The following is a 13,730-nucleotide window of genomic DNA, read 5'->3' on the forward strand; positions in this document are numbered from 1 at the left end:
GTCCGCCAAGGACATTTATCTGGCCCGCTGGGTGTTTCTGCCGCCGCTGCCTGTCCTGCTTAGCAGCTGACTCCTACCGGGAACTGCAGTCCAGCCCTCCAACGGTCTGAGGGACAGCGAACTGGCCCCCTGTTTATAAAGTTTGAGGACCCCTGCTATTTTATAAGAATATTATGCAATAATATAATATTATGCAATAATTATGCATAATAATGTAAGAACCATAGAACTCAATTCTTCCATCCACTCCTCCTGTCCTTTGTGCTATTGTTATACATGTAATGTATACATGTCATAAATTCCATGAAACATAAAGTCAATTATCTTGGCCTAATCTTAGACTTGATCTGATCTTAGACTTCTGAGCCTCCAGAACTCTGAGGAATAAATGTCTGTTGTTTAAGCTACCAGGTCTATGGCAATAACAAACATTCCAAGTTATATACAACTCGTACTTACAAATGAAGGCTACCACGGTAAGCCCCCAAGTTATGAATATCTGACTGACACTTATGAATGGAAACTATTATGGTAACAGATTAATGTACCTGTTCCCACTTACATACAAATTCAACATAAGGACAAACCTATAGACCCTATCTCATTTGTAACACAGGGACTGCCTGTATAGCAGCCTGGGCTGACTAAGATCCTTAACCCAGTCCCATATCTAAACTGTATGCCAATTTGAACCAAATGTTTATCCAATCCATGGTCTTGGTCATGCACACACAAAAAACATGTGAAGGCTATAAATAATATGTCTACAAATCCCAAATCCTTTGATACTCTTTTATTTTATTTTATTTTTTTTGAGACAGAGTCTCAAGTTGCTGCCCTGGGTAAGTGTGATGTCACAGCTCACAGCAACCTCAAACTCTTGAGCTTAAGCAATTCTCTTGTCTCAGCCTCCCAAGTGGCTGGGACTATAGGCGCCTGCCACAACACCTGGCTTTTTTTTTTGTTGTACTTGTCATTGTTGTTTGGCGGGCCCGGGCTGGATTCAAACCTGCCAGCTCTTGTGTATGTGGCTGGTGCTCTAGCTGCTTTGAACTGCAGGTGCCCAGCCAATCCTTTGATACTCTTGCCATCCACAGGTGAGGGTCTACTTCCCCTCACTTTGAATATGGCCAAACTAAGTAGCTGGTTGATAGGCAGTGTATGACAGCAGTAACATTATGACTTCCAAGAGCAGGTAATAAAAAGTAATAGAGCTTCTACTGGTTATCTTTGGGATATTCACTTTTTTTTTTTTTTTGAGACAGAGCCTCAAGGTGTCCCCATGGGTAGAGTGCCGTGGCATTACAACTCACAGCAACCTCCAACTCCTGGGCTCAAGTGCGTCTCCTGCCTCAGCCTCCCAAGTAGCTGGGACCACAGGCGCCCGCCATAATGCCCGGCTATTTTTTGGTTGCAGCTGTCATTGTTGTTTTGGCGGGCCGGGGCTGGATTCGAACCCACCACCTTAGGTGTATGTGCCTGGCGCCTTAGCCACTTGAGCCACAGGCGCTGAGCCAGGGACATTCACTCTTAAGAGTACAGTCATCACGCTGTGAAGGAAACCAAACTATCCCATGTGAAAAGACCAACGAGGCAAATTATAGGCAGTCTAGGTGACAACTGAGGTGCCAGCTAACAAGGTAGCATCAACAAGTGAGTAGATAGTCCTCTGGCTCCCAGCCATCAAGTCATTCCCAGCTCTGGGGTCTCCACAGCAGAGGCCCTGGATCATTATGGAGCAGAGATCTTCACTGTGTGTGCCCTGCCTGAATTACTGACATGCAGGGACTGCGAGCATAATAAAATGGCTGTTACTATTTATTATTTTTATAAACCCACTAAGTTTTGGGTAGTTTGCTAGACAGATGTAGATAATAGGTAAGGAGAACATGAGATGAGAGTACAATTATGTATTGATGTAAATTCTTCATTATTCTAGGAAAATAACCTAAAGCTCAGATTTTGATCATGGATAAACAAAATAATTTTCTTAAAAGTAGTGCAGCATGATTCTGTAACTGATTTTCTAACTGCTTACTTGTGTGTCTAATCTTTTTTCTTTCCTGCTACACATTGGAAGAAAAAGAGCTATCTTGGGCCACACATTAAATATACAGACGGTTACGAAACCTGATGCGCAAAAGAAAAAGTCCATGCATGCTTTTTGCGATCCTGACACCACAGATAAACAAACAGTTCTCAAATAATCCCACAGGCTGGACACCTCTGTTTAGAATAAAGAATCAAGGAAGAAGCATATGATAAAGAGGTATGCCTTATCTCTCCAATATTTTGGCTCTAGACATGTCAGAGAGTTCTAGAGTTCTCAGATGGTGTGGCTACCAAAAATTATTTGGGCAGAGTTCACAGGCAGGTCCCAATAGGGCATATAATATAGGGAGAAAGAACAATGGGGGAAAGGGGCCTTAATATTGCAAATAGGAAAGAGTGAAAAAAGCAAAAGCAGTGAATTCTCAAGAACTTTTATTATATTTCTGAAGTTTTAATTGTCCTACTCTTAATCTGAATTATTTGACACGTGAAGACAAAATTCTTTGTTGTTGTAGCCTACATTTTTGCTAGTCTACGATATTCACACATGTACTTTAAGCATCAGGCTGTGAAGAGGAGATGCCCACTCCTTCTAAATCCAAATGGGAACTATACTGATGACAGCTAGGGCAAGGGCATCTTCTGCTACCAGCAAATCAGATTTAAACCTAGTTTTCCACATAAAATATTTAGAAACACATGCTACAATGTGATTTACAATTTGTTATTCCCTTTTCACTAAAAAGAGTAGGGGGGAAGAAATGAGAATGATAGGAATCCCCCAGAAGAAAGTGAAAGTATCTTAGTACACGTCTAAATATGTAAGGCTTACCTTTTCTGTTGATATGAACTGAGTCCAAGTGTTGTCTCCGTCTGTAAGAGGAAGAAAATAACGGTGAAAATAATGAAATCACATCTTTATACTACAGTAACAGGAAATATACTATAATGTATATTATAGTACTATTATATACATAATAATATATATGCTATAATATATACTATATATTATAAATTAAATTTTGATCTTGGATTTTCAAGTTAAACCTGGTACTAACATATAGTATATATTATAGTATTATGATATATATAATATATATGCAGTATATATGCTGTAATATATACTATATATTATAAATTAAATTTTGATCTTAGATTTTCAAGTTAAACCTGATTCTAAAATCACATGCTATGACTAGTCACACTATGTAATTCAAATGAGAGAATAATTTGGATCAAATTTTAAACATAAATGGAAGTAATGCAAAGTAATGCAATTAATTTAAAAATTAGACAAATCAATACATCCTATGAGAATAGTCTCTTTTACTCACTGTTCACCTCTAAAAAAGTGTGCATCAGGTGCAGGTATACAATAGTTCCTGCCATCATGAACTTAAGGTACAGTGTGTATGTGTGGGTATTAGTGTGGAGGGACATAGTAATTTAAAATATGTACTTACACATTGAAAAAAGATTATAAAGATTTTGGAAAGGGGCTATGAAAGGGAATAAATAGGTTATGTATTTAACTATGTCATGAGGAAAAGCCTGTCTGAAGAGATAACCTTTACATGAAAACCAGAAAAATAAAAAAAAGTGGTATGGAAGTGGTGGGTGGTAATGAATGCAAACAGCAAAGGCTCTTGGTGGAAAGAGCTTGATATGCTCAAGCAGGTCTGTTTGGCTGGAACTTAGAGAAAATTCTGGTGGCCTAGCAGATAATGCTGTGCCCCGGTGAAAGGCCATGGTAAGATGTCTGCACTGTGTCGTACTCTAAATGCAAAGTGAGGGGTCTAAACAAGTTACGACAGAGAGAGAGACATTGCCTGCTTTAAGTTTTAAAGACATTATTCTGGCTATAGTATAGAAAATGGATTAGAGGGGGACAGAGAGAAAGGCAGAAGTTGGGAGGCAACAGTCACAGTTCAGGTGGTAAAGGAAGTGAAGTTCTTAATAATGTTTGAGAAAATGTCAATTCTCTAAGGAATACCATTAGTGAATTTATTCCAACAGGTTAGCTGCTATGTTATATTATTAGAAAAAGTATGACATTTTTTCCCAATAATATATATTATTTTGAAAGGGCATTTAGGGGAATGTATTAATATGTGGGGAAAATATGGCAGATGTGGGAAAATCTCTTTGTTTTTTGAAGGTGTATACCAAATGAAGTATAAAAGTATCTGCAATTTTCTTTAAAATGTTTCGGCAATATAATTTTTGCATGTGTATACAGATAAAGCAAATATGGGAAAATGTTAATTGTTGCATCTAAGTCCTGAAGGTATTCAATGAACTCTTATTTTCTGTATTTAAAGAAAATTGTCTTTAGCTTTTTATTATGAAAATTATATTCATTCTCCACAAAATGGAAGAAAATATTTGCAAACCCTGTCTGATAAAAGATTAATAAGAACTCCTATAACTTCATAACAACAAACAACTTGATTAAAAAATGAACAAAGAAATAAATTAGGGATTTCTCCAAAGGAGATATACAAATGTCCAGTAGGCACATGAAAAGATGTTCAACATTACTAGTTATCAGACAGACGCAAAATTAAAACCACATGATACTGCTTTATACTCATTAGGATGACTACTATTAAAAATAAAAAAGGTAACAAGGGTTGGCAAGGATATACAGAAAGAGGACCCCTGTGTATTGCTGGTAGGAATATAAAAGGGTGCAGCCACTATGGGTCACATTATGGTAGTTCCTGAAAAAAATTAAACATCCAATTACCATATGAGCCAACCATTCCACTTCTATATGTATACCCAAAAGAAGAGGGACTCAAACAGATACTGCAAGAATCCATGTTCACAGAAGTATTTTCAACAACAGTTAAAAAGCTGAAGTCACTCAGTACCCACTGAGAGATGAATGGATAAACAAAATGTGATTTACACGAACAATGGAACGGTATTCAGCCTTCCAAAGGAAGGAAATTTTGACACATGCCCCCACAATGGATGATGAACCTTGAAGACTGAGTCCACATTTACTTTAAGTGAAATAAGACAGTTATGAGAGGACAAATACTGTACAATTCTACTTATACAAGGTACCTAGAGTTGTCAAATTCATGGGAGATAGAAAGTAGAATGGTGATTGCCAGAGGCTCTGGGAAAGAAGGAATAGGGAGTTATTGTTTAAAGCTTCTGTCTCAGACTACTGGGCTACAGACTGATACCCATCCCTGGGCTGTTATGAACTGGGCTGAAGTGCACAGGATGAGTCATGTATTATACATTTTACCACAATTTTTAAAAGCTACAGCAATCAAGATTTTGTGATACTGGCTTAAAGACAGATAATAGACCAATGGAACTGGACAAAGTCCAGAAACAGACCCACTTGATTTTCAACAAAGGCATTGATGAAATCATTAGAGAAATATATGTTTTTTTAAACAAATGGTGCTAGAACCTGATGCTATAGTTTGGATATGTCCTGCACAAAGTTCACATTTTCAAAACTTAATCACTGTGCCCTAATGAGTAGATTAATGTCAGCTCTGCCTTCATTAATGGATTAGTGCTGCTATTGTGGGAGTGGCTTTGTGATAAAAGCAGCTCTCTCTGGCTCTCTTGCTCTTGCCCTTTCACCATGTGATACCACCATGTTATGACACAGCAAAAAGGCCCTCACCATATGCCAGGACTGTACTCTTGGATGTCCCAGACTTCAAAACCATGAGCTAAATAAACTTTTTAATAAATCATCCAGTCTGTGGTAACCTGTTATTGCAAGAGAACACTGAATCTATGTGGGGAGAAAAATTTTATTCTGACTTCATACTATGTACTCAAATTAATTTCAGATAAATCATAGTTTTAAACATAAAAACAAATTACAAAGCTTCAATAAGAAAATATAGGAGATTATCTTTGCAACCTTGGAATAGATAAGAATTTATGAAAAAAAAATACTAACCATAAAGAGAAAATTGATAGACTAGACTTCAACAAAATTAAAAACATATGTCACCCAAAGATTCCATAATTAAAATGAAAATGCAAATACATACTAATTGAAAATATTTGCAAATCATGCATCTGATGAATGACTTATATCCTGAACATAAAAAAGAACCTGTGAATCTGAGTAAGAAAACAGCCTACTACTTTAAAATTATAGAAATAAAAATAGAAAACTATAGAAATGTTAATATTTTAATATTTTTGTGTTCTTTGTTCCTAGTTTTTAAGGCTGTTTTTGAACTAGCTATTAAATCTTATTTTGTACCACGTATTTTTACAAAAGAGGACAAGAAACAGTAGTGTGCAGGGAAAAGAAAGTTCAAAATGGGGGTGAAGTACAGAGTAGACAATTCTGAGAATACTCAAAATTTGAAGTAAAAACAAAAACTTGCATTTAAATAACAGCTTTTCCCTCACTAGCCAAATAATCTTGGGGAAGAAAATCACATATGAGGCAGCATTGTCTACAAAGAGCTGCAGACACTAGACTCTGTCTGGTAAGAGCCTTCTCACCATCACCTCTTTTGCCTTTCACCACACTAGCCATAGGTAATCAACTTGACATGATGAGAAATGGTTGCTTTGGTTAAAAAATTTGTTGTGATATTATAAAACTCTCTGTATAGAATGAGAAAACAAAACTATATTTACAGAGAAAAATCAATGAGAGGAAATAAAGTATTAACTTGTATTACATTTGGGTAGTGGGATACTAGGATAGTCCCTACTTCCCCTATTCTATAGCACAGTGGCTAAGAACTTAGACTTCTGAGTCAAGTGCTAGGTTTTGAATTCTAGCTTCATCACTTATAGGTAGTCACTTACTTGGTTAAGTTACTTAAATTTTCCTACTTTAATATGCTCACTTGTAAAGGAACATAAAATTATTATTTATCTCATATAATTAAGACTTAAGAAGAGTGCCTGGCCTTTGGCAATACCCAATAAATATTACTTGTAATTATTATTGTTCCATATTTTCCAAATTGTCTACAAATGTATTGTTTCTTCTGTAATAGAGGTAATTTAAAACAAAGTACGAATCTGTGTAGGCCTCTGGGCAAGTCAAAATCACAGCTTCTTTTTCCTTTTCTCTTAAAGGAACAAGAAGCTTGCTCCTAAGACAATTTAGAAAAGGTGGTAATCTATAGCCTATAAGCCAAATCCAGTCCGCCATCAGTTTTTACAAATAAAGCTTCATGCCCTTTTTTCATGTACTATCTATGGCTGCTTTCATGCTACAATGATAAAAGTTGAATAGTTCCAATAGAGACACAACTCTAAAATACTTAGTATCTGGCCCTTTACAGAAAGTTTGCCAACCTCTGGCTTAGAAGATCAACAGAAGTAATGTCGTAGTACCTATTTCTAGAATTATTAAATCCTGACAGAAGAAAATTTATGACCTAAAAATCATGACATGTCTTCACATGAAAAACAATAGAAAACACACAGCACACTACTGGTGTATTGCAGCACAAATCTGATGCTAACCATCCAGATGGAGCATCAGAATCTACAGGTCAAAGGATACAGTTCTCTATAAGACAGTTCTTACTTAAGAAACTATAAGTTTAGGCGTTCTATGGCTACCTGCACTTAGGACAAACCAGCTACAAATCTAAGGCCTTCCCACAAACACCCAGCAGGCTTGATAATCACTAGAACACCATGGAGAACTCAGGAAAGCACCATACTTAATGATTACAGTTTCATTCTAAAGGTTTGGGAGAGTCCTGAATGCAGAACTTCTGTACCCCCTCACTATGACCAGGGCACACCACTCTTCTGCACATTACCAAGCAGGAAGCTCTACCAACCTCAGTATCCAGTACTTTCATTGCAATTTCATTATGTAGGTGATCATTTGAATCACTGGCCACTGTACTGACTGAACTCAATTTCCTGCTTCTTTCTACTCCTTGGAGGATGCTGAGTTGGCGCAAAGCCCCAACCTTGTAATCACATGGTTGATGTTTCTGGTGACAGTTCCTATCCTGAGTCCTCCCATTAGGCATAAACTCAGGTGTGAACCAAGGGGTTCATGAATAGCAAAGGCACTTTTACTACTAAGGAAATTTCAAGTTTAGTGTGTGTCCAGGACCAGGGACAAAGATCTTTATTGTGCAACTAGTCATGAAATATTCTTGCAAAAAGAAAAACTGAATCTAAACTAGACTTAGCTAATAGTTTATGGAAAATTCATAGGATAGAGGAAATGTTAAATGACACCAAAAGGATAAAATGAGTCAAGCCTACACTGCAGGAATCCTATAGACTAGGCATCCTCAAACTACGGCCTGCGGGTCACATGTAGCCCACCTAGGACATTTACCCAGCCTGCCCAGTGTTTTTGCCGCTGCTGCCCGTCCTGCTCAGCAACAAACTCGTCCCTGGGTGTGCAGTCCGGCCCTTCTATGGTCTGAGGGACAGTGAACTGACCCCCTGTTTAAAAAGTTTGAGGACCCCTGGTATAGACAAATGACCCAATTTAACAACAAAGCAATTGCTGATGGAGACAGGTCAAAAGAGACTTAAGATGGTGGTGCCTGTGCTCAGTGGGTAGGCCACCAGCCCCATATACTGAGGGTAGTGGGTTCAAACCCAGCCCCGGCCAAACTGCAACAGAAAAATAGCCAGGTGTTCTGGCAGGTGCCTATAGTCCCAGCTACTCAGGAGGCTGAGGCAAGAGAATTGCCTAAGCCCAGGACTTGGAGGTTGCTGTGAGCTGTGTGACACCACGGCACTCTACCGAGGGCGATAAAGTGAGACTCTGTATCTACAAAAAAAAAAAAAAGACTTAAGAGATTTCAACATGTTTGGAACTTGCTTTGAACAAACCAAATGCAAAAAGGAATTGAAACAGTGGGGAAAAACTGAATTTAGGTCAACCAGGTTTTATTTGACACTAAGTGTTCTGATTATCTACTGTTGCATAATAAACCACTCTAAAGTTCAGTAGCTTAAATAAATAATTTTTTATTACCCCTCCTACTCTTTTGGGTTGACTGCGCTCAACTGGCTAATGTCTCTCATTTAATGTCTCGCCCATGTAAGTTCAGGCTGCGTGTTTGCCTGAAGGTTAAAAATGTGCTAGTTGTCCAAGATGGCTCTTTCACATGATGGTAAAGTAATAATGCTGGTTGTTATCTATGAGCTCAGCTGGACCAGGAGCCTATGCATGGCCTCTCCATGTGGCTTAAGTTTCTCACTTCATGGTACTGTGTTTCCAAAAGAAGTATTAAAAACAGAGAAACCAGAGATACCCAACAAGAAGCTGTCAGGCTTTTTAGTAAAATAGCCTTCTGTCTGAAGAAGTCCCTCTATTATTTCACTTAGTGCAAATTTTCTGGCAACAAATTCTGTTCTTACCTATTTGAAAATGTCTTTATTTCACCTTGATACTTGAAGAATCTTTTCATTGGGTAGAGAATTCCAGTTTGATAAAATTTTTTCCAGTAAATTTTCTTATTATATTATTTTTGCCTCTCATTGTTTCAGTTTATAAGGTGGCTGTCACAGTTCCTTGAGAGGCTAAGGCAGGAGGACCACTTGAACCAAGGAGTCTGATGTTGCTGTGAGCTAGGGTGAGGCCATGGCACTCTAGCATGGGCAACAGAGTGAGATACTGTCTCCCCCCCTCAAAAAAATTAAAATTTAGACCTATCTATCTTATAGTAAAAGAAGAATCAACAGTGTGTACTTAAAAGTAGTTAGAATTCCATTTTCTCTTTTAAAGTTTATAAAGTTCATAGCTATAAAATTATTTATTTATTTTATTTATTGCTTCAGGTTCATTGAGAGTACAAAGAATTAGGTTACACTGTTTGCATTTGTTAGGTAAAATTCCTCTTATAATTGTGTCCCGCATAGCTATAAGTTTCAAAAGACAAAATTCTTTTCGTGCTCTCAACTTGTGAATGTTCTTCTAACATTTAAAAACTCTGTTTATTATTCTGGTAAGATAGTGAAAAACAGAGAGCTAACCTTTTTCCTGGGATTTATCTTCATTTGTTTATAAGAAAGTTAGATCAGGATGCAAATTAATGCTTATAAACAGATTAATGCTTGTAAATGAAGAATATCTTTTGTTATTTCATTTTACAATCTTTTGAAGGAACAGTTTAGGAAGAACCAACTATTCTGATCAGTTAGAATGGAAATGACACCTGTAGTCCCAGCTACTTGGGAGGCTGAGGCAAGAGAATTGCTTAAGCCCAAGAGTTGGAGGTTGCTATGAGCTGTGATGCCATGGTACTCTACCCAGGGCAAAAGCTTGAGACTCTGTTTCAAAAAAAAAAAAAAAAAAAAGAAAATGACAGTTTAAGAAACTTGACCAAGACATCCTATGGCGAGAGGTCCTAATCCAGATTTCTTCTGTTGGGATGGAGACTCCTCTATCTGTGTCCATCTTAGGAATCCTTTGATCGTAATACAAGGTGGCCATAAAGTTTGTGCGCAATTTTATGGCCACCCTGTATATTCTGTATATGAAATCTTAGTAGTCTAGCCAAACAGAAATGACAATGGCCAAAGCACCCAACTACAGAAAATATGGGCTAAGGGGATTACAATTTCTAATCCTAACTTTACAAGTGAGAACCCACAGAATGCATCTGAGAGAAATGAATATGCATCATGCCATGGAAAGAGTTTTGGAACAAGACATAATGGGGATTTACTGGGTGTTGGAATTGTGTTCTAGCAATTAAATACTGAACAAATTATATAATTTCTACAAACCTCATTTTCCTTTTCTTTAAAAAACAAGTCTAATCTTTTCAGCAACTTTTCTATGAGTTTGGCAATTTTTACTCACTTATTATCTATTAATTTTGAGAATTAAAAAAGTTACTTAGTTAAGCTACATGGACACAAAATGCATAAAAGATCTGGAGAGAAATGTTCTTGGGAAAAATTCACACTTCAAATAATGTAAAACATAGTTGTTGTTTCGACACTTCCCCTGTTTTAATCTACGGTTATTTTGGAGAATTGATATATATTATGCTATAGAAATGGTATATGTACATTTTTCTATTCTAATCATACCATAAGAAACAAAGAATTATTTAAGAAATAGTCAAACCAATCGGCAAATTATAGTCAGAAAAAAATAACACTGTGTCAAAATGAAAATTGTTGTTTCTGGGAAACATTCTTCAACATTAAAATAAACAACTTATATACAGCAGACCCTCTGTAGTTGACCATCTCCCTACACCGATTACTTCAAGTTGACTTAATTTTCATAGACTGGACATGCACCACATATATGTATCAGTACAGCAGGCCTAATTCCTTATGTTGACCACCTCCGTATCTTGACCAGTTACAGTCCTTTGAGTGGTCCACTTGCAGATGTTCCATTGTACATCTATTCAAAAGGGTTTTATATGTAGTACTCAGCTACTTTGGTGATATATATAAAATATACTATATACAGCATTATATATAGTCAACATTAGACATTCTACAGGAGTCTTAGTGAGGTTTTGTTATGGCTAAAGTAATCAACATTTTTCTAGACCAAAGTTACTTTTGCCATAGAATTCTGAGGTCTCAACCAAACTTCTATATAAGCATTTGAGCAGATCCGAAGAGTATTAACAAATCACATCCAAGTCCACCAGCTGTTCCACAACCAAGCTCATCCAGCAAAAAGGGAACATACTCCAGAATTTTCAAGATGGATTATCAATTTGCAACCTACACGTCTAGTTCCTAATGAACACAGATCTTCCCCCAATCAATAAGAAACAACCACAGTTAAGGAATTTTCTAGAAATTCAGTTTTAATGTGCCTGCCATCCAGACCCTCTGAACAACCACATAAAGGGAGATATTTAAAACATTCATTCCCATAGATACTTCAAGTTCTCACATATAAAAGACCTAGAAAAAAGAGACCAAGATCTTTTTCTACTAGTAAGGCTTTACAAAACTAGAGCTCACTATATTCAGTTTTAAAATATAAAAAGCTATTCAAAGACTTTCTGCAAGTACTATGCAATCATTGCTTACAATGTTTCTCAATATCTCTTACATAAAGGTACTAATGATAAATGTATTTAAAAATTTAGAAGCAGAAAAGTTGTCTTTCCAAAAATTTATTAGTTTCATTGTCAGATAAAAAATTTCCTAAAATTCATCACTTTTTTTCTTGTTCTTTTTTTTTGGGGGGGGGGGGCTTGGCATGTGAAATTTAAATCTAAATTTAAGCTCATAAAAATAAAAAGCTTATTCCATGATCCTAGCAGAATTATTTTCTCTATTGTCTTGATCTAATTTTAATTGTTACTTTCTGCTTTTACTACCACATATAATAAAGAGAGTAACAATTTTATCCTTAGAGTGAGAAGACTGGATTCTAGTGCCAGTTCCATTACCGCAAAGTCATGGGTCTTGACCAACTTTCTTAATCAAAATCCTGGTTCCTTTGAATATAAAATGAATAAAAAATTACCAGTCATGCCATCAAACAACATGGTACTTGAAAAATAAATGTTGTCATTACCAAGATATTAAGTAATGACACATGGCATATGACAAAAGTTTGGAAGAAAAGAGAAAATACCTACCCATAGAAATCAGAGGATTAGCTAAGGTAGCTTTTACTATATTGCTCTGGAAATTTCCGCACTGATTTTTAGCTGGGAAAACTGAAATAGATTTCATGGTGATATCTAAACTAAGTGTGACAGGAAGAACAAGATATTTATCAGAATATACTTTCTAATTTTATATAATATACATGGTTAGAGATATGGCTTAGGATGGTGAGAAGTAGTAGATAGACGAAATCTACAGTATTTATGCTCTGTGGAGAAGTTCTCTTCCACATAAATTGAGGTTCTACATCTGAATTCATACTCAAAGAGCTTATCACAGACTCCACTGCTCCTGACTGAAACTGCCATGGCCTCAGGGACACATACTTCCCACAGGGTCATGATTTACTGGCTTATAAGCTTTAATACCATGATGATTTTGCATTTTTAAAGAAGTATTTAATCTAAAAGAAAATATGAAATTCACATAGCTGAAGAGGCTTTTATATTGCTAATGAGCCATCTACAAAATAAAACCCACAAAATGCATTTCAGAGAAACCAGCTACATTTCTAAAAGAAAAAGTAAGTCATATATTATTCAATGTTTAACACTGAAATAATTCTTCAACTTAAAAAGGATTACCTGCAGTAGCCCTCCATCATCAAAACGCAATACTTCTATTATGCTCTCCGACTGAATGAATGCTGTGAAGAAAACAAAAATACTATCATTTAAAGGAACACAAATTGGACTTTCATAAAATCTTTTACCTTAAAGTTAATACAATTTTAAGTTTAAAAATACAATGCTTGATGTTGATTGTTTAAAAGGAAAATGTGACTAATACTTCAGGATTTTAGCAACTATGAAATGCTTTAAGATGAAACAATACAATACTATAACCAAGTAGTTTCAACAACCCAGAGGTTATGTAAATCACCTTCAAAGTATCTATTCCTGCTATACTATAAAAAAGAACAAAAGAGGCCAATTCAACCAGATGCAGCTAAGTATTTTCACTGATAGATTAACTGAGAATATCATAAGTACATAGAAAAGATCACTAGAGTATTGTATTTCCCTCCAAAACTGAGGAGCTGAAATTCTGCATTATCTGCCCTTTTGAGGTAACAA

The 13,730-nt window shown here is 36.3% G+C and overlaps 1 protein-coding gene across 1 annotated transcript in view; it reads right to left on the bottom strand.

Moving 5' to 3' along the window:
* TMEM131 (transmembrane protein 131) overlaps positions 1–13,730 on the bottom strand; it is a 226,413-nt gene that overhangs the window by 153,396 nt on the left and 59,287 nt on the right. The window contains exons 2-3 of the mRNA XM_003799287.3: positions 13,239–13,300; positions 2,885–2,925 (exon numbers count right to left, since the gene is read on the bottom strand). Of these exons, the coding sequence (XP_003799335.1) occupies positions 2,885–2,925; positions 13,239–13,300 (103 nt within the window). The remainder of the gene's footprint in view (positions 1–2,884; positions 2,926–13,238; positions 13,301–13,730) is intronic.

Source organism: Otolemur garnettii, unplaced genomic scaffold (genome assembly GCF_000181295.1).
Source record: "Otolemur garnettii isolate 467f Iridium unplaced genomic scaffold, OtoGar3 scaffold00148, whole genome shotgun sequence".
Classification (NCBI taxonomy): Eukaryota; Metazoa; Chordata; class Mammalia; order Primates; family Galagidae; genus Otolemur; species Otolemur garnettii.